This window comes from Fomitiporia mediterranea, assembly GCF_000271605.1.
Source record: "Fomitiporia mediterranea MF3/22 unplaced genomic scaffold FOMMEscaffold_4, whole genome shotgun sequence".
NCBI lineage: Eukaryota > Fungi > Basidiomycota > Agaricomycetes > Hymenochaetales > Hymenochaetaceae > Fomitiporia > Fomitiporia mediterranea.
This window is the reverse complement of record NW_006760389.1, coordinates 2481042-2506143: the sequence shown is the minus strand read 5'-3', so window position 1 is coordinate 2506143 and position 25102 is coordinate 2481042. Positions and strand designations below refer to the sequence as shown.

Below are 25102 nucleotides of genomic sequence, written 5' to 3'. Positions count from 1 at the left end.
GTTTTTTGATCAAGGGTCAAAGGCTGGACGAAAAGAGAAACTATTATACATTCTCGTTAACATCGAGACGCCCAGATTGGCTGTCAAACCATAAAGCATAGCTGTCGTAGTCAATTATAATGGAAAAGTTTCATATTGTCTATCGCCTGCGTGCCATCGCAAAAGCACCCTCGTATCCATGTGTTTCAGCTGGCGTGAGTGTATCTCGCCAGCGTCCCACCAGATATCCTTTACTCTCAGCTATTTCTCCTCTTCCTCTCCCTCCAACTCCTCGTTCAAAGATTTCAGAACCTCCACCGACGAGGTATCCTCGATATAACCAGCGACCACGGTCTCCACCCGTCTACGATGATACAATATCAGCGTCGAGTACAGAAAAATGGAACAAAGGCAAGAGAAAGGGACTGACGTATTCTTTCAGTATAGTGATAAAGCCATCAACTGGTCTCACACGTCCTATCAAGCGGAACTCTCCCCATCCAGAATGTCCTTCACCTCTGATTAGGATATCAACCACCCGAGACGCATATGATCCTCTATCTGCACCGATTTCAGCTGATGATTTCTCGATGCTTCCATTAACCTCATTCGACCCAGGTCCCGGATAGCGCGTGTAATTATACACCAACGGAGGCGGATCCGTACCAGATGAATAAGATGAAGGTGGAGGAGAGTAAGAAGACGGTAAGGTTATGCGTAACCAAGACGGGTCATCTTCGATGGAGTAACCGTCCGGAATGTGAGCGAAGACCGGGTCGCCAATTGGTAGTGGAATCGGATCGTTTGTGGTACCATTAGACTGTGTTGTAGGGCCGGAATTTGACGAATTTAATGATGAGAAAGGGAGAGACGAAGAATTGGAAGTCGAAGAGGATACAGAAGAAGCGACCGGTGCAAGCAAATGATACTCGCGTATGCGCCAAGTTTGGCTGTGCTGCCCGATCAGGCAATCTTGTAGCTTTGACGGCTTGGCGCCAGCAAGGAGAGCAGCGAAGCTATGGAACTCAGTATACTTGATTTTAGAGCGTTAGATTATTGCGCTGGCTATCAAGAAAAACAAGGATACTTACAGTGAAGGTGCCTTCCCACGACCCTTCAAAACTACCAGGTTGGTATGCCCTGTATCTTCGTTTCTCACTACGTCTTCGTTTCAATCCATTGGAATTCGTCCCCGCTTTCAAGTTTTGCTCGTCCGCCGTGCCAAATGGTACACCGTTTTCATCAACTGCATACACCATCCGTAGCCACTCATACTCCCAACGGTAGCTGTCGATACGTGCACCTGACTCTGCGACTCTGAGCGAATCATTAAGGGAATATTCATCAAACATCTCTTCACTCCGGCCTGTACGGAAATTCCGAAGCCAATTGGTGTCGAAATGTCTCATATGCCCAGGCAGCGCGATGAACGCCTCTGCAAGAGACGGGCCCAATAGTTCTAGCAACTCAAGGCCACCTTCGATGGTATCGGCATTTCGCCTATTTCGCGCATGCAAAGCGAGTAACGCTAAATTCGCAGGCACCGCAAGCGGTGGGGGCGTCAATCTGGGCAGAGGGTAAGAGAAATACGTAAAGGGTAGTTCTGCAGAGGACTGCTTCGGTGACGAGTTCAAGTCTGAGCGTGGGTCAAAAGGCACCGTAGTCGGCTCCCCTGGGATGCCAAAATGGAACTGCAGTGGTTCTGGATTAAATGATGTCCAAGGGAGATGAGTCAATGGATACTTCAAACAGGAAACAATGAGTGCGCAATTTTAAGGGAAGCAAGGATAAGAGAACATGCCAGGGGAGCATTGAGAGAGACAAGCTTGAGAATCGTCTCTGCACGCCGGTATAAGTCTGCATTTGCGACGTATGCAGCTGCACATTTCTTAATAATTAGAATACATGCTCCAGTTTAACAGAGGGTATGCACACAAACCAGGATCAAGGAAGAACCAAAGCAACCACATTGCAAGGGCATGCCTTGTCTTCTGTGGAACATCCTTGCTATATGCTGGGGCGACTGGCCAGCGATCAATGGAAAACGCGCGGTTCGCGCCAGACGCCCCTTGGGCTTCGAACCAGAAAACGGCAAGCCATGCATCTATTCGTGCATGGCGAAGTTGCGCAGTGTTCCGTCCCTCGTCTTCAAGTACCATTAAGAAAGCTGTCCACAAGAGCTCATCGAGCTTATCACTTGCATCCGTATTTGTATCAGGGGTATTGATCATACTTTCATCTCCAGGTACATCATTGGAACATCGAGCATGAAGCTCAGTGCGCAAGTACTTGATAATTGTAAATCGGCGGATGAGTTCATCTGCAAGCGCATTCACAGAAACGACCGAAGTGGTATCGTGCTTAAAGAGGCGTGCAAGTCGGCGACGTGGCGCTGCAAGATCAAACTTAGCTACGAAGATACGCCCATAAAGATGTGGATTAACAGAGCGGCGAAGAGATGCGTTCGTCGACCGGCACAGACATAAGAGAGGCAGTAGACCTGAGGGAGGGCCAAGCAGTGAATGTGTACCAGAGAAGTAAGCTATGTAATCCAGAACATCGGGAGGCAGGGTATCGAGCATCGCGGGCAGAATCAACTCATATCTCAAACAAAGCAGGTTTCTAACGCATGGTCGTCTGCAAGCGAGATATTATCATTACGTCATGTTTCGCACGCTCAACGTTTGACGCCCGTACTGTAACTGAATTGATTCTTGATGTTGAACTGAACTCTATCACCTTATTTCATCCCAACGCCCTCTGATTTGCTGAAGCAATAACTCAATGACTCTCATGAGTCACATCATGTACGGGGTGATGATGAATAGACCGGGAAGGCAAGGTAGGGAGTATGCACGTGCGTACTTCTAAGCTCAACCGGAAAGGAGCATTCGACGTTACCAGACTGACCTTCACCATGTCCAGGTTAATTCAGCTATTTCACTTCACTAATTCTCTGGAGTCCAGTAACATGAAACAACCTCAAGCGACGACCGACCACCTAATTTCGTGCCTATGCAGGCAGCTGCCAGCATTCGCTATTGTCCCTTAATCAGAAGTTAGTCATGATCGCTGACGAAATATATGAATTGGCTTGCGAGTCACCATATAATTGGCATAATACGCCAAATTTAGTCTTTACCAAGCGTATCTCATGCATCGATAATGGACCAAGGACAAGTATCTGCACTAGGATTTGACCCAAACTTCGTCTTTCCAGTCCGCAATCTCGAGACTGCCCGAGTAAAACTCACACCATTCAATGTACGTGCTTTTTAATCGATCCCCATAGTCGCGTTTGTCGATTGATCGTACCTACATTCTGTAGCCTGCAGTGCATGCCAAAGAGTTTTATGAGAAAGTCAAGGCTCATCCAGGATTGTACCGGTACTACTTCTCTGTTAATCCTCCCGAATTACTTGAAGACTTCGCAAATAATTTCGTCGAGAATATGATACTTAAAGATCCAAGAACGGCCATCTTTGTGATATTCGATAAATCTGGTAAGGGACACTTCCCAACTAATCCGGTCACTCTTAATGTTTTATCTTATTTCAGGGGAATCACCTCAGCTAGCAGGGATGATTTCTATGGTAGAAACAAACATGACCCACCAAAGCATATAAATCGGATACATCATGACTTTTCCAAAATTCCAGCATACGCACGTCACATCGAAAGCCCTCGGGTTGCTCCTACATTACTGCCTCGAACTTCCCTCCCATCTTGCCAAGGGCGAACAAAAGTATGGTCCGGGACTTGGTTTACGACGTGTTCAATGGGAAGCAAATACATTGAACACACCATCAATCCGCCGTGCAGAACGCATGGGATTCAAGAAAGAAAGGCATACTTCATTGGCATCTTGTCCTTTTGGAAGGAAAACCTGGCACTCCTCCCTCTGCGCAACGCGGAGCTTTGCGTAGCGGAAGTGGTCGCCATGAATGTGTTTTATCGCTATTCTGGGATGATTGGGAACTTGAAGGAGGCCGTAATTTGGTTCAGCAGCAAATGGACTGCTTCTAGCAATCGGCAAACAATACGCCACTAAAATTGAAGGATTCAATAGATTGAACAATACGTGCGATAAAGAATCATGTTTCTTTATCCTTCCTTGTTAGGCATGACGATGTTATGGTGGTATTAAATAAAGTGGAAACAGCTGATACAGACAGTAAATATTGGCCCAAGGCCGTACAGGATCATCCGCAGCATAACACTCAATATAATTGGCATTGCTTCCCGCGATAGACGTCCAGGCACTGTATGTACTCAAGTACACGTACTTCAAATACAGGAGATGGCGGGATGGTCATCCACCTGATCTGCCTGTCTATTCGTTTGCTTCAATGAACATCACAACCCTGCCACTTTTTACCTGCAAAACATTACGAATAACTTATGAAGCCTGAGAAGCCCGTTCGAATCGAGGGGCGTTTCCTCGTAGGTTATGACTGCTTGTGTAATCGATCTCTGCCGGTCGAGTCACATCTTGATCCTTGATTCTCAACACCCGAGTACCAAAATAGCGCAGCACAACTTAGCCGCATTATAGCTACGCTCTCAACTACCACACTTCCCAAGATGTCCCAAGAGGAAACGTCCACGTCGGAATTTAATCCTAACTATGTTTTCCCCCTTCGCGACCTGGAGAGTGAACGAGTTAAACTCACACTATTTAATGTTTGTCCCGATTTGCTATCGACTTTGCACAATGTTGTCATTGGACGTAACCGACTATATGCACTCTTTTCCCTTCTAGCCTGAACTGCATGCAAAAGAATTCTTCGAACAAGTGAAGCCGCATCCCGAGCTGTTCAGGTTCTACTTTAACGTTAGCCCTCCAACATCGGTCGAGGACTTCGTCGACAACTTCTTCGAGAGCAAGATGCATAAAGTAGAGACGAATGCTACGTTCGCAGTATTTGATAAAACAGGTAAATCCTCCCGTTTAGCATCATATTTATTCACCATACCCCACTCTTACTATTCATTCACTTAGGAGAATCTCCTCGGCTCGCAGGAATGATATCTTTAATATACACTAACACGACCCACCAATTCTGTGAAATCGGCTACGTTATGACTTTCCCAAAGTTCCAGCGAACGTACGTCACATCCAATGCGGTGGGGCTACTCCTACATTACTGTCTCGAGCTCCCTGCGCACCTCGCCAAGGGTGAACAGAAATATGGTCCAGGACTCGGGCTGCGTCGTGTGCAATGGCAGGCCGATTCCCAGAATTCACCGTCCATCCGATGTGCAAAGCGCATCGGCTTCAAGTGGGAGGGCATAATCCGCTGGACTCTCATCCTCTTGGAAGGGAAGGGTGGTTCTCCTCCTTCTGCAGAGCGTGCAGGTCTGCACCCTGGAGACGGTCGCCATAATGCTATCCTTTCGATGTGTTGGGATGATTGGGAGCTTGAAGGAGGGCGCGAGCACGTACAGAAGGAAATGAATCGTTTGTAGGAAACGGTTTACAACAAGAACTTGGCAGTGAAAGAAAGAACAAAGCAAAGTCAATGTATATGTGTATCGGAGTATTCTAACTATCAGAAACGGCGGGTCCTTTGACACACCATGCCAATGAGTGCGACACGACCAAATTCTCAATTAATATTTAAATAAACAAGCGCCCGCCAGAATCTATATGCGCGTACTTCAAAAAATGTATCTGAAGTGCTTCTTTATATCTAGATCCCGCGCTTATACTACTAACCATGCGGTCTTATCGGTCCACAAGTCCGGGAAATGGCGGGATGATACAGCCACCTAACCTACCTGTTTACCCGTTTGCTTCCATGAACACCACAGTTATGCGCTTCTTTCTTGCGCAATGATTTATGAAAGCCTATGGTTATAAATTTGGTTCAAGTCGGTGGTTTCCTCGACGTGTTGGGTTGATTGTGTAATCTATTTCTTTCAGTCGAGTCACATCTTGATTCTCAATATCCGAGAATAAAAGACGCAGCACTGGCTCACCGCGTTATAACCACATATACTCATGTACACTCTCAACTGCCACATGTCCAAGATAACTCAAGAACCAAAGCTCGGGCCAGAATTCGACCCGAATTTCGTCTTTCCTCTTCGCGATCTGGAGAGCGAACGAGTTAGGCTCATAGCATTCAATGTTTGTCTTGTTTTGTTGTCGACTCTGCACAATGTCAACGTTCCCGATCGACACAACTGACTATATGCGCCATTTCCACCTTCTAGCCTGAACTACATGCCAAAGAGTTCTTTGAACAAGTGAGACCGCATCCGGAGCTGTACAAGTTTTACTTTTCCGTCTATCCTCCTACATCGCTCGAGGATGTCAAGGACAACTTCTTCGAGAACAAAATGCACAAAGATCCAACGACGGCTACGTTTGCAGTATTTGATAAAACAGGTCAGCTCTTCCGCTGACCACTGTATTCATCCCATCCAACTAGTCTTACCATGTGCTTAGGAGAGTCTCCACAGCTCGCTGGAATGATCTCCCTTATATACACAAACCTCACCCACCAATTCTGCGAAATCGGATACGTAATGACCTTCCCAAAGTACCAGAGAACGCACGTCACGTCCAACGCCGTCGGGCTGCTCTTACACTTCTGTCTCGAGCTCCCTGCACACCTCGCCAAAGGTGAACAGAAATACGGTCCAGGACTCGGGTTGCGGCGTGTCCAATGGCAAGCCGATTCACAGAATTCTCCGTCCGTTCGCTGTGCGAAGCGCATGGGCTTCAAGTGGGAAGGAATACTCCGCTGGACTAACGCCCTCGTGGAAGGGAAGATCGGTGTTCCCCCCTCTGCGGAGCGTGCAAGTCTGCACCCCGGAAACGGACGTCATAACGCGATTCTTTCGACATGCTGGGATGATTGGGAGCTTGAAGGAGGACGCGAGCACGTGCAGAAAGAAATGGATCGCTCGTAAAAGATTAACTTGTAATAAGAACATAGAAGTTTGAGGGAAATAACGAAGCAAAGGCAACATGTATGCGTATTGGACATTTCTAATTGTCAGAAACGACAAGCGGTTCGCTGTTCTATGCCGATGAGCGCAATGCAACCAAATCAAGTGGAAGCACTCGAGTCAGGTGAAGAACAAACGGGCACTGCGGCCGCAGGACTCTCAAATTTCGTAAGGCCTAGCTCATCCGACTTAATCAGTAATGCCTAAAATGTGGTGCAATGTCAAGAAACTATTGCCATAAATATATAACAGAATAGTTTACTCACGAGCTGTTTAGACATGTACCGCGAGTGGTAGAAGTCTCCAGCTGCGTACCAGAGCTAAAGGAAAAACATCAGCATCCGGGGCAAAGTTCACTCCGAGCAATGCTCTTTAAAGCGAACGCTAGCAGACATAAGCAAAGCAGTGATGCACTAGACTCACTCCAGGATGTCCAGAAGGTCGATAACATCCTCTCAATTCTCCTTCATTGTCAAGGCCCCAGACTTCACTCGTCCGATCGATCGTTTCCGCTCCGAATAGTTTGCTCATCGACGGTCGGATGTTCTCGTATCCAGTCCTAAAGTAGACGAGTAATGAAGACAGAGAATAGGTATAAAAATTGAAAAACACGCACGCGAATATGACCACATCGACATCCAGAGTTGATTTGTCTGAAAACTCGACAGTAGTCCCGTTCTCGTCGAATTTTGCGATCTCGACATCGGACTTGACCAAGATTGCTCCGCGCATAATAAGATCTGCAGCGCCGACATCGATCCCTGCATAAGCAATGAGCGAAGTCACGTTTACTTTACTCAGATCATATACGGAGAAACCGCGTACATACAGTAACCTCCAAGACGTTCATACACCAACTCCCGTCTCCCTCCCCCACCCGGTCCATCCGTCGTCCTAAACCCCCTCCTCTCAAGTCCCTTCCTCAGCGCCCCATCTATCCTCGCCCTCCTCTCCCGTTCACTCTCAGACCTCGCAATCCGCCCAGCCAACCCAAGTGGCATACCCGCCACCCGAAAATCACTAATCTCAACAGGCACACCCTCAGGCCAAGCCTGAAACTCCGTATCTGCAAGTTTCCGCGAGACGACGAGTGTAGGGTGCCGTTGGAGCATAGTGATAGATGCGGCTTTCCCGCGTTCGTGCAGGTCTTGAGCGATATCTGCTGCTGTTGTTCCGGATCCGACGATTAAGACGCGTTTTCCGGAGTATGCTCGCCCGCCGTTGTATGTAGAGGCGTGTAACGTCGTCCCTCGGAAGAGATGAAGAGTTGGGATTGTAGGGATGAATGGATCGCCCAATGTTCCCGTCGCGAGAACAATATGTCTTGGATGAATAGTAAGCATCGTCCCATTCCAGGAGAGTTTCACTTTCCAGCGGCGCGCCGAAAAGTCATATTCTGGTCCGGGAAGCAGCGTTGTCGAAGTCCAAACGACAAGATCCTGCGACTCCGCGTAATATTCCAACCAAGAAGCAATCTTATCGCGTGGTGTGAAAATAGGCCATGTACGAGGATAAGGAGCGTATAGCACTGTGTAATGCGCATTTCAAAGCCGCGAGAGAGTGTTCGTTTAGTGATGGCTCGGTAATTGATCAAGTTTGTTGTTCCTCAATGGATATACATGAGAAGAGAAACTCACAGGTATGATGCGTCCTCGGCGTATTCAAACTAAGCGTCGGATACCTCTTCCGCCAATTATCACCAACACGTTCATTCCGCTCAACTACAATCGTCCGAATGTTCATCTGTTTAAATCGTGCAGCTACCTGCAATCCGGTCTGTCCAGCGCCAACTATCACAACAACAACAACAGCAGCAGCAGCAAAAAGGCAGAAAAAATTCAGAATATTAACATAGGCTGCACAGCGGAAGAAATATGAAATATGAATGTTTTGAAAGACTCACTAATTAGAACCTGAGGATCCGCCTCTATCGCCTCTTGTCTCGCAGCCTTAATCTCCTCCCATGCAATTGTATGTCCGGCATAAAGTCCCAACTCATACCCTGCCTCTTCGTGACCCTTTATATCCTCTGCAGCGATATACACCGATAACGCTCTCCAATTATTATCACTATTCACATCCTCACTCTGGGTCGTGTCAAGCTGAAGCCGCACGAACCCTCGCCCAAAAAACACATCCGTCTCAAACACAAACCCCGCTTCCACACCCTTCACCTCCCTCGATAGCTCAAACGCTCTCGGCCCAAGCCCCAGCCTTTCATCATCCAATCTCATACTCCCCTCTACAAACCTCGCCCTCGGTAACCGCTCCTCCAAATACCCCTTTATTTTATCTCGTCCTTCAAGAGACCTGACATCCCAACTCAAAACCAGCGAGTCGCGTAACCAACCCTCAGGAAGAAACAGCTCGCATATCGCAGATACATTTTTTCTTTCGATAAGCGCGAAAGAGAAAGCGGATAACCAGTTTAGAGCTACTTGACGAGGTGTCCTAGCCTGCATTATTATATCTTGCTACGAGAGTGCGTACTTGGGATATTAAGCGCAGACATTCAGCAGGACGCTCCTGGTCCCAGTCCAGAATCCAGAAATACACAGGAAATTCGCCCACGGCATGGCGTGCTCTTGAAGACCACGAGTTCACACAAGACAGATAGACACGGTCCGTCAGCGGGAACGAGCGGAACAAATTTATGAGTAGATAACACGTATCAAGGGCCATGCCGCATCTTCGTATATATTCACGCTAGCCCACATAGTGTCGTGTCCAGAAGCTAGTAATATTGCAACTCAAGAAGCTGTTGGTCATAACATAGGACGCGTGCTAAGATCTAAAGTGAGGCAAGGATTTTCGTCCATAGTAAATAAACACAAACAATTGAGAAACAATATTTTTTAAATCAATGCAAAATCATGTATTTATTTCTACACAACGATTCCCCAATACATGCGCGCCTATTGACAATGTTCGTTATTTTTGTGGAAATTTGGACAGAAACAGAATATGAAAGGACAGAAGAACCACATTTTTCACAGCGTCCATTTATCTGTCTACCACCACGACACTTGTAAATTGTGTTGACAAAACCTTTCTCCAGACTCGCGGGAGGGCAATTTGGAAGTGAACGTTCAGTGAACCTTGCACGGCTCAATGTTCCAGTACTCATCGGCATAGTTCATGATGGCGCGATCGGAGCTGAACTTGCCCATCTGCATCGCGGAAAGGTAATGCACGGGGAAATAAACAAGTTAGTTCTTCAGTAAAAATGGCGGGGTGGAACGCATATACGGACCTTCGCGCTAGTACGGATACTCTTCTTGATCCACTCTGTGCGGTCTTGGTACGCTTCATCCACCATCGCAAGGGCTTGGATGTCTAGAATGGGTTATTCTGTCAGCAAATGTTCGACGTCCAACGAAGAATAGACAACTGACAAGAATCGAAGTCCTCTGTGATCAAGTAGTAGTCACCGGTTCTAATGGTGTTGAGGAGCCTATACAAATGAAATTGGAAAGTGAATATGGTCAGAGTTGGTTGATAAAGAATCCCAGAGACGACATACGGTTCATAAACATGACCATCACCGAAGCGGCCTGCAGAAATTTCGTTGAGCACTACTGCTAGCGCGGGAGATTTCTCCTCTACAGGAACAGGGTGCTTCAAGAAGCAAAACTTAAGTCTGTAGCCTTCCCAAATGAAAGACAAAGTGCGCTTACGTATGTGTGCTGATAACGCAACTCCTCGACCGCGGGTGTCAAATGTCCGAAGAAGACTATGTAAAGCAAAAAGTTAGGTGCACTACACGCCATGTATGCATATACAGGATCCCAACTCACAGACGTTACTCTCGCCAACTTCTTCCGCAATCTCAATGTTCGCACCATCGACAGTACCAAGCAACAGTCCTCCATTCAAGCAGAATTTCATGTTACTCGTACCAGACGCCTCAGTTCCTGCCGTACTGACTACAAACATGAGTCCAGAGTCAGAAACACGCCATTGATATAGGTAAGAAAGGATAAGAAAGACGTACTATGTTGCGACAAGTCCGAAGCCGGAATAAGGGTCTCCGCAAGGGAAACCGAGTAATCCGGCAAGAAGAACATCTCAAGATAGTCCTTGGTATCGGGGTCAGCGTTGATGACACGCGCAACGTTCACAATTAGACGGATCGTGAGTTTGGCAATGTAGTATCCTGGAGCGGCTTTCCCAGCGAAGAAGACAACGCGAGGGTTGACCTTCTTCCTCTGTTCAGGGGTCATCGCCTTCAAAGCCAGGTAACGCTAGGATCAGACCTGTCAGCATTGGTCCAAGATAAGAGTCCGACAGAAGTGTCTTACATGGACGACCCCGAGGAGGTTCAATGTTTGACGCTATGAAATAGAAGTCATGTCAGGCGATGTTCTCGGGGATGACATTATTAATAGTACCTTGTACTCATGCAGACGCTTAATCTGTACATCGAACATCGCCCTCGTGTTGACTTTGATCTACAAAGCGCTCAGTCCACAATCTGCGCAATCGATTAGGATTAAATGCTAAACGTACCCCGAGCTGGTTCTCAACATAACGAGCAAGTCGCTCCTTGTTGTTCTGCTTGACTGCAGCCCACTTCTTTTGGAAGTCCGGGTCATCCGCATGCTTAAGAAGACCCTCAAGCCGGAACAGGTCCTTCAACCATACTTCCTTCGGTAACTTGAGCGTCTCGGTGATGAGGTTCGACAGTAGTGGGTTGCACTGGTCGAGCCAACGGCGTGGAGTGACTATGCAAAAGTGTGATCTCAGATGCTTTCATAAATATTTATTGGTAGTCAGTGCTCACTGCCGTTAGTAACGTTGGAGAACCTGATGAAATAAGAGTTAGATTGACTTCAGCAAAGCATAACAAACACTCACTTGCTAACGCCATAGAAATCCACAAAGTCCTTGAAGATCGTCGTCTTCACGAGCTCACTATGCAGCTCCGCAACACCATTGACTTTCCGACTGGCAATACATGCAAGGTTTGCCATGCGCACATACTGCGGAATACCCTCCTGGATGAGCGACATGCGTGCAAGCCTATCCCTGTCTCCAGGGAACTGCTTCTCAACTTGTTGGAGGAAGAACAAGTTGATATCGAAGATAATCTGCATGTGACGCGGTAAGAGGTGTTGCAAGAGCGGGACAGGCCATTTCTCAAGTGCCTCCGGAAGGACTGTGTGGTTTGTGAAGAAGAAAGTGTTTTGAACAAGGTTCCATGCCTTGTCCCATGGGACATCCTCCTCATCAATGAGTAGACGCATCAATTCAGGGATAGCCAAAGTCGGATGAGTATCGTTCAGCTGAATAGCTACGTAATCTGGGAACTCTTCAATTGGCTTGCCTAGGTTCTTGAAACGACGAACGATATCGCTCAAGCTAGCTGCAGTCCAGAAATACTGTTGTTTAAGGCGCAGCTCCTTGCCAACCATTGTGTTATCATTTGGATACAAGACGGAGGTAATGGTCTCCGCATCGTTCGAGGACTGCACAGCTCTCTCGTAGTCGCCCGCATTGAACGAGTTGAAATCAAAGCCGCGAACGGGTTTACTCTCCCAGAGACGCAAGTTGTTCTGTAGCAGAATATAAATTTAGTTCACTGTCTAGAAAAATGAATAATAGCATATATACCGTCGTTTTGGTATGATATCCCGGGATCGGAACGTCATAAGCAACGGCAATGACCTCTTGACCACCACTCCAGATAGCCTTGCCATTGTCAAGTCGCTCAGAATGACCATAGAAACGGATTTCAACGGTCACATCGGTACGCGGAAGTTCCCACGGGTTGGTGTTATTTAACCACGGATCAGGTGCCTCGAGCTGAGAACCATCAGAGGCAATCAACTGTTGGAAGATACCGTATTTGTAGCGCAGACCATAGCCCCACACGGGAAGCTCAGTGCTCGCGCTAGAATCAAGGTAGCAGGCGGCGAGCCGGCCAAGACCACCGTTTCCCAAGCCTGCATCGCGCTCAACATCTAAAGAACCAAATTGAGATTGGATTTTGTCGCGAAGTACAAAACTAGTGCAGCTGACCGATGAGGTCCTCGAGGTTGAAGCCCAATTTTTCGGTGGAATCCTTGAACTCATTCTTAAGACCGAGGTTAAGAAGCGCATTGTCGAGCGCACGTCCCATAAGGAATTCCATGGATAAATAATACGCACGCTTTGGCGCGGAGCGTGTGTATTGACTTTGGGTATCATTCCAGTTCATCTGTAGATCAAAACCAATACGTCATATATTTGTAGGCTATATGCGCGAGATCTAGAGCATACAATGAGGTCATCGCGCGCAGACAGAGAGACCGCCTGATATGCGCCTGGCTCGTCGAGGTTGTACGCTTGGCGAGCGAGCGAAGTCTGGACATGGTTCACAATGGACTTGGATATGGATGGGACGTCTGTAATGAAATCGCGTCAGAGCCAAGGAAGAAAGCGCTCGATCGTAGATGAACTTGCCAACGTCGACGCCGCGCAAACACTCCTTCCAGGTCTTCTCGTCGCCGCGAGGCCATATTTCCTTGCCCTGTTCGTCTTTGTCGCCAATAAATCCTGTATATATGCGCGTTCGTCAGACATAATCATGAACGCTGATCACGGGGTGGCGAGAGAGCAATAAGCCATACCCGTGAGAGAGCGGACATGGCGGCGCTGGCGCTGCTTCGGCTGGCCGATCTGCTTGGTGTCGATGGTGGAGGTCATTGTGGAAGACGCGCTTGGACAGACGACGCGTCTAGGAGGGAGGTAGCAGAAGAAAGGCGGATGGACTTAGACGCACGTTGATAAATGGCCCATCATCTATCGCGAAGGTCGGCCAAGTGGCGAGCTCATCCGAACGTAGGCTTCGGTTGGCCCAGAATGGCAAGCGTTATGCCATAAGCAGGATGATATTCAACCCATGACCGTACATCTATAGATTCCAGGTCGTTCTATTCATTTGCTTTACATCTTAGAACCTCCTTGGAGTATCACCGTCTTGCTTCTGCAGTCAGAATTCTACCTCTCCTCTCCATCCATGGAACTTACAAAGTCTCCAAGGTAACTCAATGATCCCTTGTGTGCATGTTGATTTGTTTGTTTGCTTCCGACGGTTTATTTCTTACGGAGAAACACAAGTTTCACTTTCGTAAGTTCTATAAACAGACAAACCGATCCCTTACTACGCCACAAATGCGAACGCCGAATGCAAGTGTATAAGAGAGCTCCAGAGATATCTCAACCAACCTTCCTACGACGAGCGGAAAGCCAAGCTCCAAGTCTATCGGGAAGACGAGATGAAGAACGGTTCTTAGGAACGTGCTCCGAGAAACATCTCACTGACGCCGAATGAACGCTACTCTAGGCTGTCCTACTCTTGTCCCTGTTAAACTTACGGCACCTCATCAGTCTAGCATTGCTCTTACTTTCATCCGTCTTCCCGGCGCAGCAAGTGCCAAGAGTGACGCCGACTCGGAACTGCGAATGGAGTACTAGAACTCAGCCTTCGTCCTTTATTACTGCTGTTAGTAACTTACTGCCTCGATGTCTAGCTTTGCTCCGTCGAGACGTATTTTCACCTCACGAGTCACCAATATCGCCGGGACGAGGCACCCTTCGAGATGCAGAGAAGTCGCCACAAGAATACTGCACTTTAACTACCTCCCGAGGTTACAGCGGTTAAGAACAGTCTACCTGGACCTAGATTCATTCACTCGCATACCACAAGAATCCAAAGTCCCATAAATTACGGCGAATAGCCAATCTTCCATTCGACCAAGTTATAGCTACAGAGCCAATCAAAGAAGAAGAAGAGACACTTACAGAGCCAGCTATTCAGAAATAATTCCCATTATTCCTCCTCTCACCCAAATCCATATAACTCTGACTCCCAACACTAGACATCATCCTCGTCCTCCCTTCCCTAAAACTATTCATCGGAATAACATCATCCTCATCTACACTCCACGTATGGAACCCCAATTCCGGACGCACGTCCTTCCCACGTTCGCCCTGACTCTTCGACCATACCGTACGCGAATGAATTCCTAGAGTTGAGAGGATGGCTCTCCCGGCTCTGTTGAGAGCTGAAGAGACTGAGGAGATGAAGCTTCGTGGAGGACGAGCTGCTTCGCTATGTCCATCTGGGAAGACAAAGCGAACGCATCTCTTGGATTTTCGTCGTGGTAGCCAAGAGAGTCTTGATGGCATACTAGGTTTCGGAGGAGGAGTCGGATCAGAGAGGTCTGGATTCGATTTCTTCATGATTGATCGTAGAGGACGGAGCTTAGGTCTTTTCGTTGAGAAACGGCGGTGATGGTGTTGAGGTGTAAAGAGCGTAGATTGAGTCTCCCTGTGTGAATCAGACTCATTATCATTCCTAGTTGAGCTGGAGTTCACAGTAGGAGGAGGATAGCCAGAAAAGAGCGTGGTTGAAGTTCTGGGACCGTCAGTGTTGTTATTTGAAGGAACGCTTGGAGCTTGTCTTGGAGGTTCGAGGTCGTTGATAAAGGAGTAAAGCTGTGGGTCATTCCAGATATTAGCCGAACCACCTTCTACATAATCCAAAGTCAATTTATCGTTCCTATATGCATTATGAGCTGAGGGATTCATTTAGGTGAAAGGTAGCATGGAGGTTAGAGGGTATACCATTTGCCTTGCAACTTCCGAATCCATATGTAAGACTTGCCGCACAGTAGCTCCTTGGCAACCTCCTCATTTTGCAAGGCACGCTCTCCACTTTGCACAGATACGTCCAACACGGGCTTCAGGCACGGCAATACAGATAATGAGACATATTTTGCACGTGCATCAAGGAGAGGGATTGCCTGAAATTCCACAAGTCATATAATACATATCTTCCTCCTAGTTAACTTTGCGGTCGGTCAGTTAAACGTTGCGGTGCAATGGAGCTGTTGTTAGACGTACCATACCACATTACATTAATATTAGCCTTTATTACGGCGACTGCTCCTTCCGAATCTCATCTAACATCCGCCGTACACCATCAACGTCCCCAACACTGGCCCTTCCACCCATCCAATCTACCACGATTGGCCATTTCAATGCCCCAGGATTCGACCGCGCAAGTTCAGTCAACGTCTTCGACGTTACTTGTCCATCGGATGCGACGCCAACGCTCGAGGGATGTGACGAGATGAACGTCGAAGCAATTGAAGAAGGAGAAGAAGCTGAGGTTGAAACTGGTAAATACGCAAGGATTGTCTGCACTTGATCAGGCGTAGGCGCGGACTCGACGACTTCCAGGTCAAACTCCAATGGACCTGCTTTAGGATTACTTGGCGGGTATGGGTTGATTAAGGATGAGCGTAGAAGCTCGAGCGCACGAGAGGATTGTGCGGAGGATGGGTGATGACTATGGATATGCTCATGAGGACGTTTTACGCTCGTCTAAAGTCTCTGCCTACGAACAATATGGAAACTGCTGGCTGGTGATAATAAAGTGTTCAGAAAACATTACATTGTCACTATTTATTTGTTGATACGATGCAGACTCACCCTCGACTTGACGAATCCTCTGAACATGGTTCAACTTCAAGTCTTACACTTGTCGCGGAACGCACCGTGCCCTTCGTGCACGACTTCCTGTTTTGGTGATCGTCTATTACCAATTCCGGCGATTTGTATGTCGTTCATTAAATTAAAATAAATAAATAAATGTTCTCCTACCACCTGCTCTCTGTGAATTAGCTGGCCAAGACAACGAGACTCTAAAGAAGGAACTCCTGGTGATATTCTTGCTGCATCAGGAGAGTGGCTCTGCAGAGAAACGCGTTCTACTACTTTGTTTATTTCCAATTCTTTCATTGCAGGCACAAACTCATAGTATCATACACTTCCACTGCCAATGGTACATCCCGTGACCATCTAGTTTTAATAAGAATAGTTCATCCACGCAAAACAGAAAGCTTAGTTCATCAACTATGCAACAGCTACAGTCCGAGAGTTTACGCCATTCACCCCGCAATCCGTTAGGGACGTAAACAGTGGAGGAGGTACGACATCCTTGTAGGTGAACAAACCATCGATTACCACCCGAACTCTCGGTCCTCCAAGCTTCTCCTCCCGGTTCGCTAAATCCATGAACACCTTCAACATGTCGAAATGCAGAGTCTGTCCCCTCTTGTACGATTTAATACTACTCTCCGGAGATGGATATATCGATAGCAATTTGAGCGTACGAGGAAAACGTGAATGATATGGGTCTTTTCGCGAGCATAAGTTGGTGTGATCCGACCGTTTGTCAAGTTCCTCAAATGCGTGCTGTACTTCCCGTGAAAAAGAATACGCACTACGTATACCACGAACCTCAAGTGTCTCGAGTCTCGGGAATACCGCCTCAAGCGAGCGGTAGGATAGAAGTCCCGCCGGATTCGCGCTACCATCGAGGGAGAGATGCTCTAATCGGGGGAAATTCGAACGTGATGATCTCATCGGCGCAGTCGGAAATGGGTAATACCCTTTAATCGATAGTGACTCGAGACATGGCGCGGACGACATCCACAATACAGAGAACATGGAAGTCCCGTAAAACGGATTCGACAACTCTAACGCGAGCGCATATAAGGAAGGAGTGAGCAAGGCAAGTAGCTGAGAAATTGATGCCTTCAGCTGATGAAAGCTCTCGTCATCCATACAAGCGTCTACAGGTTTGTCTGATAGCGCCAGATATCTCACGCGTCGCTCTCGCTCCGGAAGCGTGCTGAAGAGAGTCCCAAGCCGGACAATTGCCTGCCCTCCGGAGACCCGCAAAGATTGATATCGAAAGGGTGTTACGACAGCATACCAGTACGATGAGACGAGGGACAAAGCCTGGACGATCGATTGCTCCCCGACAGAAGGAATCCCCTCACACGCGAAGTCAATTATTTGAGTATGCAGTTCCGGAGGGAGGTCTGATATATGCATCGCCGCTCGATTTCACCGCCAGAGCAGAGTACCTCAATTGTGGCTCGAACCCACGGGAGACGTCTTGGTGATTAGGAGGCGTCGTTGACGAGTACCTCTAAAGGTAGAAGGGATGACTCGATGCATCCTGAACTCATTTCTGGGTACTAAAGAGCTACATTTTGAATTGCTACATGATGACGGAAGAATTGAACATGAAGGCGTGCTCAAGAAGACGATCTGCAAGTGATCGGCGTAGTTGTAGGCCTTTTATAGTAGTCGCCCAAACAAACAAACAGTAGTAAACTCATATCATAAATCGTGTAGAATGAATGGCAGTCCTATTATTGTACCGAGTAGTTGTTAGCTGTATTTTTCATTGATCATTAGGATAATTGAAGCAGGAAACATAGTTATATACAGTAGCGGAAAGTATAAAGAAAGGTATAACAGTAAGGATCTGAGACCGTATCCGATTAATCATCTTAAAGAGGGGATGGATGGAATTGGCAGGAGTCCCTTACTTGAGGGAAGTCGGATTAGATGAATTAACAAAGGGTAAGCAGTAAAAATTATAGAGTAATAAATGTAGATTATTCGAGCCCCAAACATCTGTTTCTTCTTCACTCATCGACTAAGTCATCAAAATGCCTGTAAGATTCAATAAGCTCCTCTCTTTCCTTTCTAGCCTGCTTCTCCCTCTTCTTCTGTAACTTAGCAGCCTTCTTCTGTGCCTTAGCAGCATCCTTCTGTGCCTTCTCTTCTTCACTCTTCCCCTGGAACGGTTTGAAGAACGACAAGAGAACCCTCTTCACCTTCGCTGAAAACGGCTCGTAATAAGGCGTGGGCCGACGTCTCATAGGTGGATGTTCCTGATGACCTGGAGGAAGTACAAAGTGCACTTTGCGTCGCTTTGGATCTGGTTCGATGCCAGAGTTACTCTTGCGTTTGGATGCTGTTCGACCTGTTTCTGGGCGTTGAACTTTCTCGCTAGAGCGACGACCCCACGAAGGGAAAGATGGGCGCCAGGAAGGTACTCGGCGTTGTTGTTCGGTGGGATCAAACAACCCGGTGGACGTCGTTCCAAATGTTTGCCCACGATTCGCATAGTTGCCTGCTGATCCTCCAGTTGCAAGAATGGACGGCGGAAGTGGGAATTCACTCGGCGAGGGCGTAACAGCTGGTGCAGAGAACTGACGGCTGGGGAAGGCAGGGCGGTTCTGCTGGATATCGAGTTCGTCTACAAGTGGAGGAGGACGACGTTTGACACGTGTCGTGTTTTGCGGTGTCATCGGGTAGCCCTGGTAAGGAACATCTTGTTTGAACGACGTGCGCAACTTTGGCGTTGGGAGGGGCGTTCGAGGATCCGCATAAAAGTCGTCCATATGCCCACTGTAGGCCATACCGTACTCCTCCACTGTGGGACCGTCATCGGTGTCATAGTCCTTTTCTGAGAGTATACCCTTCGGAGTATAGAAGAGGTCATTTCCTATGTCCATGTCCAAAGTGTAATTCGACCCTGACTGGCCATTAGTAGACTGATCAACAGTCGGAGGCTCTTTTCTTGTTGTGAAATCCAAAGGAACATTATTCCCCCGACGAATACTCGCGCGCGGTAGCGGCCAATCTGGCGACAGTGTCCTATCGAAATCGTGTTCCGAGTTCTTCAGGATGGGCTTTCCTGGATCGGAGTCCCTGTGCGAAGGGTCCGACCGCCTGCGCTTACTCCACAACAGCACAGGGCTGAGACGCTTCTGTGCATCGAGGGGCTTCTCGGCTAACGAAGCACGAGGAGAGAGGCCCTGTTCAACCTGCTTCATGTACTCCAGCACATGCGGCTCGATCCTTGAAATGAAAAACGATCAGCGAGAAAAGCCAATGAAAGGCATGGTGAGACATGAAAGTTAAGACTTACTCGATTTTATCATCGGATGACATGTCTGTAGCTTCTCCCGTGCTGAGGGAGAAATGATGTCTTCAGCGTGCGTTCCTGGGTCGCCAGAGATGGACTATGTGCATTCCGCATACTCAAGGATATTTGAAAGAACAAGTTGGCGTGTGAGTCTTGTGCTGCAATACCCGCAGTAGCAAAGTCATGTTCGGCATGGACGTATGGACGTGTTTGCGCCTTGTAACCAAGTGGCCAGGTTTGAGTCTGATATCCAGTCCGTGTTGCTTTCTTGTACAGGAGTACTCGAGTGCTGAACTGTAGTCGAGAGTAGTAGGAATGTGTTTTTAATGCAGAACGTCCTAGATACAGGTGGAAGGCAGACTAAGACGGGTTTTACTAGTTTCAGCAAACCTCCCCAATAAGTGTGACCTCAAGGACCGTTGCATCCGACGAGTCGGGACTCAAGCAATGTAGACTCAGTCATTGTTATACCATAGAAGACGACCTTGTATATTGAGCCTTTTCATGAAAAACAAGAAGCATTATTCAATACCACTGTTTTCTCTTTGTATGAGGCACAAAGCGAAGAAGAGATGACGGTTGTGGGCGCAAGTGTGGCGTATATTAGAACCGGTTCTAGCCGGAAGTTGCCGGATAATCGGTACATCGACGCGGTTCTACCAGTTGTGCCCTCTCACCCATCTTTGCGTCTCCTCTCCTCTTGCTCACTCTACCTGCTTAGTCCCTTACTGTCTTCACAAGGAAACCATCTTAGCGTTTCGAACAGCTTATTTCCTGCGTATTGTCTGTGTGATTAGCCTTTTACTCGGTTCTCTGTGCGCTTGACGTGCTCTACACAGTCTCAGGCGCGTTCACGGAGCTCTTACACAGGCGCTCGATCCTTCAGGTCTCTGCTTTGCAGCGTTGCAAAGCCACACATCAGTACAAGAGGGGACAGACACATAACTAGGCATGGCGTCTACAGCTCACAATCTGCTAAAACGTGAGCTGAAGGAGCTAAGCACACATCCGATTGAAGGGTTCTCTGCTGGTAAGCGCTTTGTCTCCTCCTTACGATCAGTTCTGCTTGTAATCCTTGCCTGCATGCGGGTTGGTTTCGTCCTTCCCTGGCCGTATGCGGCTTTCATGAGCCGTGCGAACTTGCAGAAACTATCTCACCATGTCCACCCGTCCCGATACCTCCGAATCGGATCTGGCTTCGCCAGGATGGTCGACCAATTTGTACGAGCAAGACGTCATTGTCTTGCTTCTCGCAGTTATCAACGCAATCGCGTGTGTGACTGCAACGCATGTTGTGGCGAGAAGGACGTGGCTTATCATTGCGCATATATCCACCGACATTCTTCTTCGTGTCCGAGTCATTCGTATGAACCGTAGATTAATCTTCTATCCTATTTTCTAGGATTGAAGGGAGAAAACCTTCTCGAATGGCGAATTGTTATCATCGGGTGAGTAACTGTCTGCGCAGTTGTGGCGTTTTGAAGCAGGACCTGATTTGCAATTTTTACAAAGTCCACCCGATACACTCTAGTGAGCTCCTTACTTCTGTCACTCACTTAACTATTTTCCATACTCATGATTTCTGTAGTTCTGAGGGATTCTTTGTTGCTGAACTCCTCTTCACTGAAAACTATCCCAATGAGCCACCGACTATGAAGTTCATCACACCAATGTGGCACCCAAATAGTATGTGTCACCGTGTCTTTCCAAACTTTAAATATACTTACATAGCTTTTACACAGTTTATCCAGATGGGCGAGTCTGTATCTCCATTCTTGTGAGTCCTGTCTGGCCCTGATCATTTATACTTACAGTATTGACCTCAGTTTGCTTTTCCACCAGCATCCTCCCGGTGAAGATCAATATGGCTTCGAGGACGCCGGTGAACGATGGTTGCCCATTCACAGCGTCACATCGATTGTGAGAATTTTTTATCTTTTGTCATTTCAAATTGATAACAATCAACATATCTTTATAGATGCTTAGTGTTATTTCCCTACTATCTTCAGACGTACCAAATACGGACAGTCCTGCGAATGTGGATGCAGCGGTCAGTAAACGATTGTTGTAGCTCAAAATACTCTGATGTCTCATACTTTTCCATACTTTTCCCACTCGAACAGAAGGAGGTTCGGGAGAACTTAGCAGCATATCAGAAGAAAGTACGACGTTTGGCGCAGAAGAGTGTAGACATGTACCTTGAGACCATGGGCGAGTAGCCTTGGCCTGTAGCGTTCGTTTTCATTCACGAAATATTACGTGTTTCATGATGATTGTCGCGGGATACACGCATTCTGTTTTACCTCGTCCTTTCCCCCTGTCTCTGCACCTATTTCTTTGTCTTTTCTGGACGTGGGCCAGTCAAGCCCACATTTGTCCCCCGCGTCACCTTTGGCTCTTCCTATTTATCGGTTTCCTATTTAAATTCCCAGTGTTAAATTTCCTTCTCTCAGTTGGATTTCCCTCCTTGAGGAGAGTTGTATTGATGTTAAACCATGTGTTGAAATAAAACAAGCAGTCATGTACACCTAGAGTCTGCTGTATTTTGTTACATGTCTGGATCACGTGCTCCTACTCAGGCTGAAAGCCGCATCACAACTGTGTACAGTGTTCAGTGTACTTGTCGTTCTGCGTTGCTTGGTGCACGATGAGCACCGCTGAAGTTCTTTCCTCGGCTAACGACCTCCTTGCATCCCATGCCTCCCTTCTCGAGCATGTTCGAACAACACAACGAGCAAACCGGCGCGCCTTACGCGAATACGCCAACTCTCTAACCTCTGCGCCTGGCGCGTCCTCCGACGCCGCCGACTCTCTCAACGCAATTCTCAACCTCCCAACCATCCAGACTCCTCCACGTTCCTCTACATCATCCCCTTCTCCTCCACTCTCACCGAACGAGACTTATGTGTTATGGGGAGCGTCTACCGTCGTTCGTCCTAACCCACGTATTGTTCGTCCGGACTTAGCGCCCGCGAAGAAAGCGAGATGCACGAGGTATCATAATTATATACCTGAGGAAGAGACTATAAGGAATGATTATAGTCAGAGATACGTTGATGGGGGTGAGTGGCCGCAGGATTGGGTCGTTGGTGCTGAGATGGAGAGGAGGTTTGAGGAGTATGTCTTCGTCGTTATTAATTAATTAATCCTCTTTCTGAGTCTTCGTTTAATATGGTATTTCTTAGGTATCCCAAGCAACAACGCTTACTACAGCTTAAGAAAGCTGCAGTCACAGACCACGCAGTCCCACCCACATACCTTTCAATGCCCGCCTCGAAGACGGTATTACAGGGACTCAAGTTCGACGTTATACTGATTGACCCGCCATTCTCGTCTTCATTCAACTGGAAGCAGCTAGAAGCACTACCAATAGCATCTTACGCAGCGGATCCAAGTTTCGTATTCTTATGGGTAGGAAGTGGGGCTGGTGAAGGTCTCGAACGTGGACGCGAAATCCTTGGGAAGTGGGGGTATAGACGGTGTGAAGATATTTGTTGGGTTAAGACGAATAAAGAAAGTAACAAGGGGCCGGGTGTAAGTTCAAGTTATAAACCATATTACTTCAACTAATCAGAAGAGGTAGACCGACCCACCGACGACGTCTTTGCTCACAAGGACGAAACAGCACTGCTTAATGGGAATCCGAGGTACAGTTCGTCGGTCGACTGATAGTTGGTTTGTACATTGTAACGTCGGTGAGTCTCTTATATCTTAAATTGCATATACCCCAGAGCTCAATGGAATAATGGCATCTATTATCATCTTAACAGATACGGATGTAATTATCTGGGAAGGAGACCCCCAAGACCCCACACGCAAGCCACCCGAAATGTACCAACTAATCGAGAACTTCTGTCTTGGTACCCGTCGTCTCGAGTTATTCGGACGATATCATTCCTTGCGCCGAGGTTGGGTAACAGTCACCGCGGATGAGCTCGAGTTGACTCCTGCAGAAGCCCGAGAGAAAGATGATGCCATGCCGTTTGATCGAGAGAGATGGGAGACTCAAATTAAGGAGTTCGCTCAGGGAGGGAAGTGTGTTGTACCAAACTCTTCAGGTAACCATATCCTCAATGAAATATACCAAAAAATCCAAGAGTCTGATTTTCATTTATCTCAGAAATCGAGAGTTTACGTCCAAAATCTCCCGCACCCCGCGGTCCCGGCGGACAAACTAGCGGTGATCGAACCGTCAGCAACCCAACGCTCTCGGCAGTACCAATGACAGGCTCGCCAAACCTTCCTAACAACCCTATACGTACGTCGAGTAGCATGGGTGGAACGAGTGGTGGAGTCAGCTTAGGCGCTTCACGACAAAGTGTTAATCCGCAGATGATGGCTCAATCGATGAATAATATGAATGCTATGTCGTTATCTCAGGGTAGCATGGGCGTTATGGGAGGAAATATGGGAGGAAATATGGGAGGGAATATGGGGAATATGGGTGGAGGTATGAACGGGAACATGGGAGGTATGAGGAACATGATGGGAATGGGTATGGGAGTCGGAATGGGAATGGGTTCGGGTATGAATATGGGCGGGAACATGAGTGACGCGATGATGAATACGAACCCAATGGGTATGTCGATGAACCCGATGAACCAAATGATGGGTACGACCGGGCAGAGTGGGATGGGCTTTGGTAATTACGATAGGTCGGGTGGAGGACGCGGAGGCGGAGGAGGGGGAGGACTTATGCGACCTGGAAGTGGGATGATGAACATGAATATGGGTACATCTGGGATGAACCAAATGAGCCAGATGAACCAGATGAACCAGATGGGTCAAATGGGTCAAATGAACATGGGCATGGGTATGAACCCACAAGGTTACGGAGGGACTTACGACTCCGGTCAAGGAGGAGGATTCATGGGCGGCAGAATGTGGAATGGTGGTGGCGGAGGCGGCACGGACGAGCAGTCTGGAATGAATAACATGAATAACATGGGGATGCGTATGGGAGGTATGGGTATGAATTCTGGTATGGGAATGGGTCAGGGAATGGGTGGACAGGGAATGCGACAATGGCGAGGTGGTGGCTATTAGATGTTTCTTTCTCTTTTGGGTACTTATGTAGCTATCAGTACGTTCTTACTTTCTCATTGCCCGTGTATTGTGCATTTGTATGTTATAGCGTTTGCTCTGCATTCAATTCAAGCCTTGTTGGTACATTTATCCATCGAAGCCTCTTTGCTAAAGGGCCTTGTGAAGTAAAGACATCACATCTACCGGTATATTGTCACAGTAGCGAACAAAACACTGGAATGCAAGTTAACTTTTAACTCTACATTTCTCGGAAATATTAATGTGAATGTGAAATCAAGCTTGTTAGCAACGCGGGTATACTGAAATACAAGTGTGACTGTCCATATTTATCACAAC

The 25102-nt window shown here is 47.6% G+C and overlaps 9 protein-coding genes across 9 annotated transcripts; 3 read left to right on the top strand and 6 right to left on the bottom strand.

Annotated features, from left to right (window-relative positions):
• Positions 1-71: 71 nt before the first annotated feature.
• FOMMEDRAFT_166723 (uncharacterized protein) lies at positions 72-2561 on the bottom strand (the record flags this gene model as incomplete). Its single annotated transcript, XM_007264739.1, has 5 exons — positions 72-343; positions 410-1012; positions 1071-1670; positions 1730-1857; positions 1919-2561. The coding sequence occupies 5 exons, from the start codon at positions 2559-2561 to the stop codon at positions 140-142; spliced, it is 2178 nt and encodes a 725-aa protein (XP_007264801.1). The 3' UTR covers positions 72-139.
• Positions 2562-3144: 583 nt separating this feature from the next.
• On the top strand, positions 3145-5448 carry FOMMEDRAFT_81223 (acyl-CoA N-acyltransferase; the record flags this gene model as incomplete). Its single annotated transcript, XM_007264738.1, has 3 exons — positions 3145-3243; positions 4742-4928; positions 4982-5448. The coding sequence occupies 3 exons, from the start codon at positions 3145-3147 to the stop codon at positions 5446-5448; spliced, it is 753 nt and encodes a 250-aa protein (XP_007264800.1).
• An 884-nt stretch (positions 5449-6332) lies between these two features.
• On the bottom strand, positions 6333-9401 carry FOMMEDRAFT_139630 (FAD/NAD-binding domain-containing protein; the record flags this gene model as incomplete). The annotated part of the gene is made up of 8 exons (XM_007264737.1): positions 6333-6373; positions 6434-7142; positions 7206-7259; positions 7363-7498; positions 7556-7700; positions 7769-8467; positions 8577-8729; positions 8843-9401. The coding sequence occupies 7 exons, from the start codon at positions 9399-9401 to the stop codon at positions 7041-7043; spliced, it is 1848 nt and encodes a 615-aa protein (XP_007264799.1). The 3' UTR covers positions 6333-6373; positions 6434-7040.
• A 414-nt stretch (positions 9402-9815) lies between these two features.
• Positions 9816-13684, bottom strand: FOMMEDRAFT_145672 (glycosyltransferase family 35 protein). The gene is made up of 17 exons (XM_007264736.1): positions 13551-13684; positions 13384-13476; positions 13201-13325; positions 12961-13138; positions 12553-12902; positions 11797-12494; positions 11723-11745; positions 11449-11663; positions 11331-11390; positions 11241-11273; positions 10934-11183; positions 10737-10865; positions 10617-10672; positions 10463-10557; positions 10335-10393; positions 10193-10275; positions 9816-10109 (listed from the first exon to the last, which is right to left on the bottom strand). Exons 1-17 carry the CDS (start codon positions 13624-13626, stop codon positions 10029-10031), a joined length of 2604 nt encoding a protein of 867 aa, XP_007264798.1. The 5' UTR covers positions 13627-13684; the 3' UTR covers positions 9816-10028.
• Positions 13685-15720: 2036 nt separating this feature from the next.
• On the bottom strand, positions 15721-16446 carry FOMMEDRAFT_166719 (uncharacterized protein; the record flags this gene model as incomplete). Its single annotated transcript, XM_007264735.1, has 4 exons — positions 15721-15773; positions 15829-16276; positions 16333-16349; positions 16420-16446. The coding sequence occupies 3 exons, from the start codon at positions 16444-16446 to the stop codon at positions 15859-15861; spliced, it is 462 nt and encodes a 153-aa protein (XP_007264797.1). The 3' UTR covers positions 15721-15773; positions 15829-15858.
• Positions 16447-16778: 332 nt separating this feature from the next.
• Positions 16779-17969, bottom strand: FOMMEDRAFT_120286 (uncharacterized protein). Its single transcript, XM_007264734.1, has one exon. It carries the CDS (start codon positions 17827-17829, stop codon positions 16843-16845), a length of 987 nt encoding a protein of 328 aa, XP_007264796.1. The 5' UTR covers positions 17830-17969; the 3' UTR covers positions 16779-16842.
• A 462-nt stretch (positions 17970-18431) lies between these two features.
• FOMMEDRAFT_154176 (uncharacterized protein) lies at positions 18432-19746 on the bottom strand (the record flags this gene model as incomplete). The annotated part of the gene is made up of 2 exons (XM_007264733.1): positions 18432-19653; positions 19724-19746. The coding sequence occupies 2 exons, from the start codon at positions 19744-19746 to the stop codon at positions 18432-18434; spliced, it is 1245 nt and encodes a 414-aa protein (XP_007264795.1).
• Positions 19747-20671: 925 nt separating this feature from the next.
• FOMMEDRAFT_81320 (ubiquitin-conjugating enzyme) lies at positions 20672-21939 on the top strand (the record flags this gene model as incomplete). Its single annotated transcript, XM_007264732.1, has 8 exons — positions 20672-20761; positions 21131-21168; positions 21233-21250; positions 21309-21406; positions 21463-21497; positions 21563-21640; positions 21699-21770; positions 21844-21939. 8 exons carry the CDS (start codon positions 20672-20674, stop codon positions 21937-21939), a joined length of 525 nt encoding a protein of 174 aa, XP_007264794.1.
• A 599-nt stretch (positions 21940-22538) lies between these two features.
• On the top strand, positions 22539-24878 carry FOMMEDRAFT_18690 (MT-A70-domain-containing protein). The gene is made up of 5 exons (XM_007264731.1): positions 22539-22837; positions 22906-23254; positions 23304-23415; positions 23491-23778; positions 23841-24878. Exons 1-5 carry the CDS (start codon positions 22818-22820, stop codon positions 24764-24766), a joined length of 1695 nt encoding a protein of 564 aa, XP_007264793.1. The 5' UTR covers positions 22539-22817; the 3' UTR covers positions 24767-24878.
• The last annotated feature ends 224 nt before the right edge of the window (positions 24879-25102 follow it).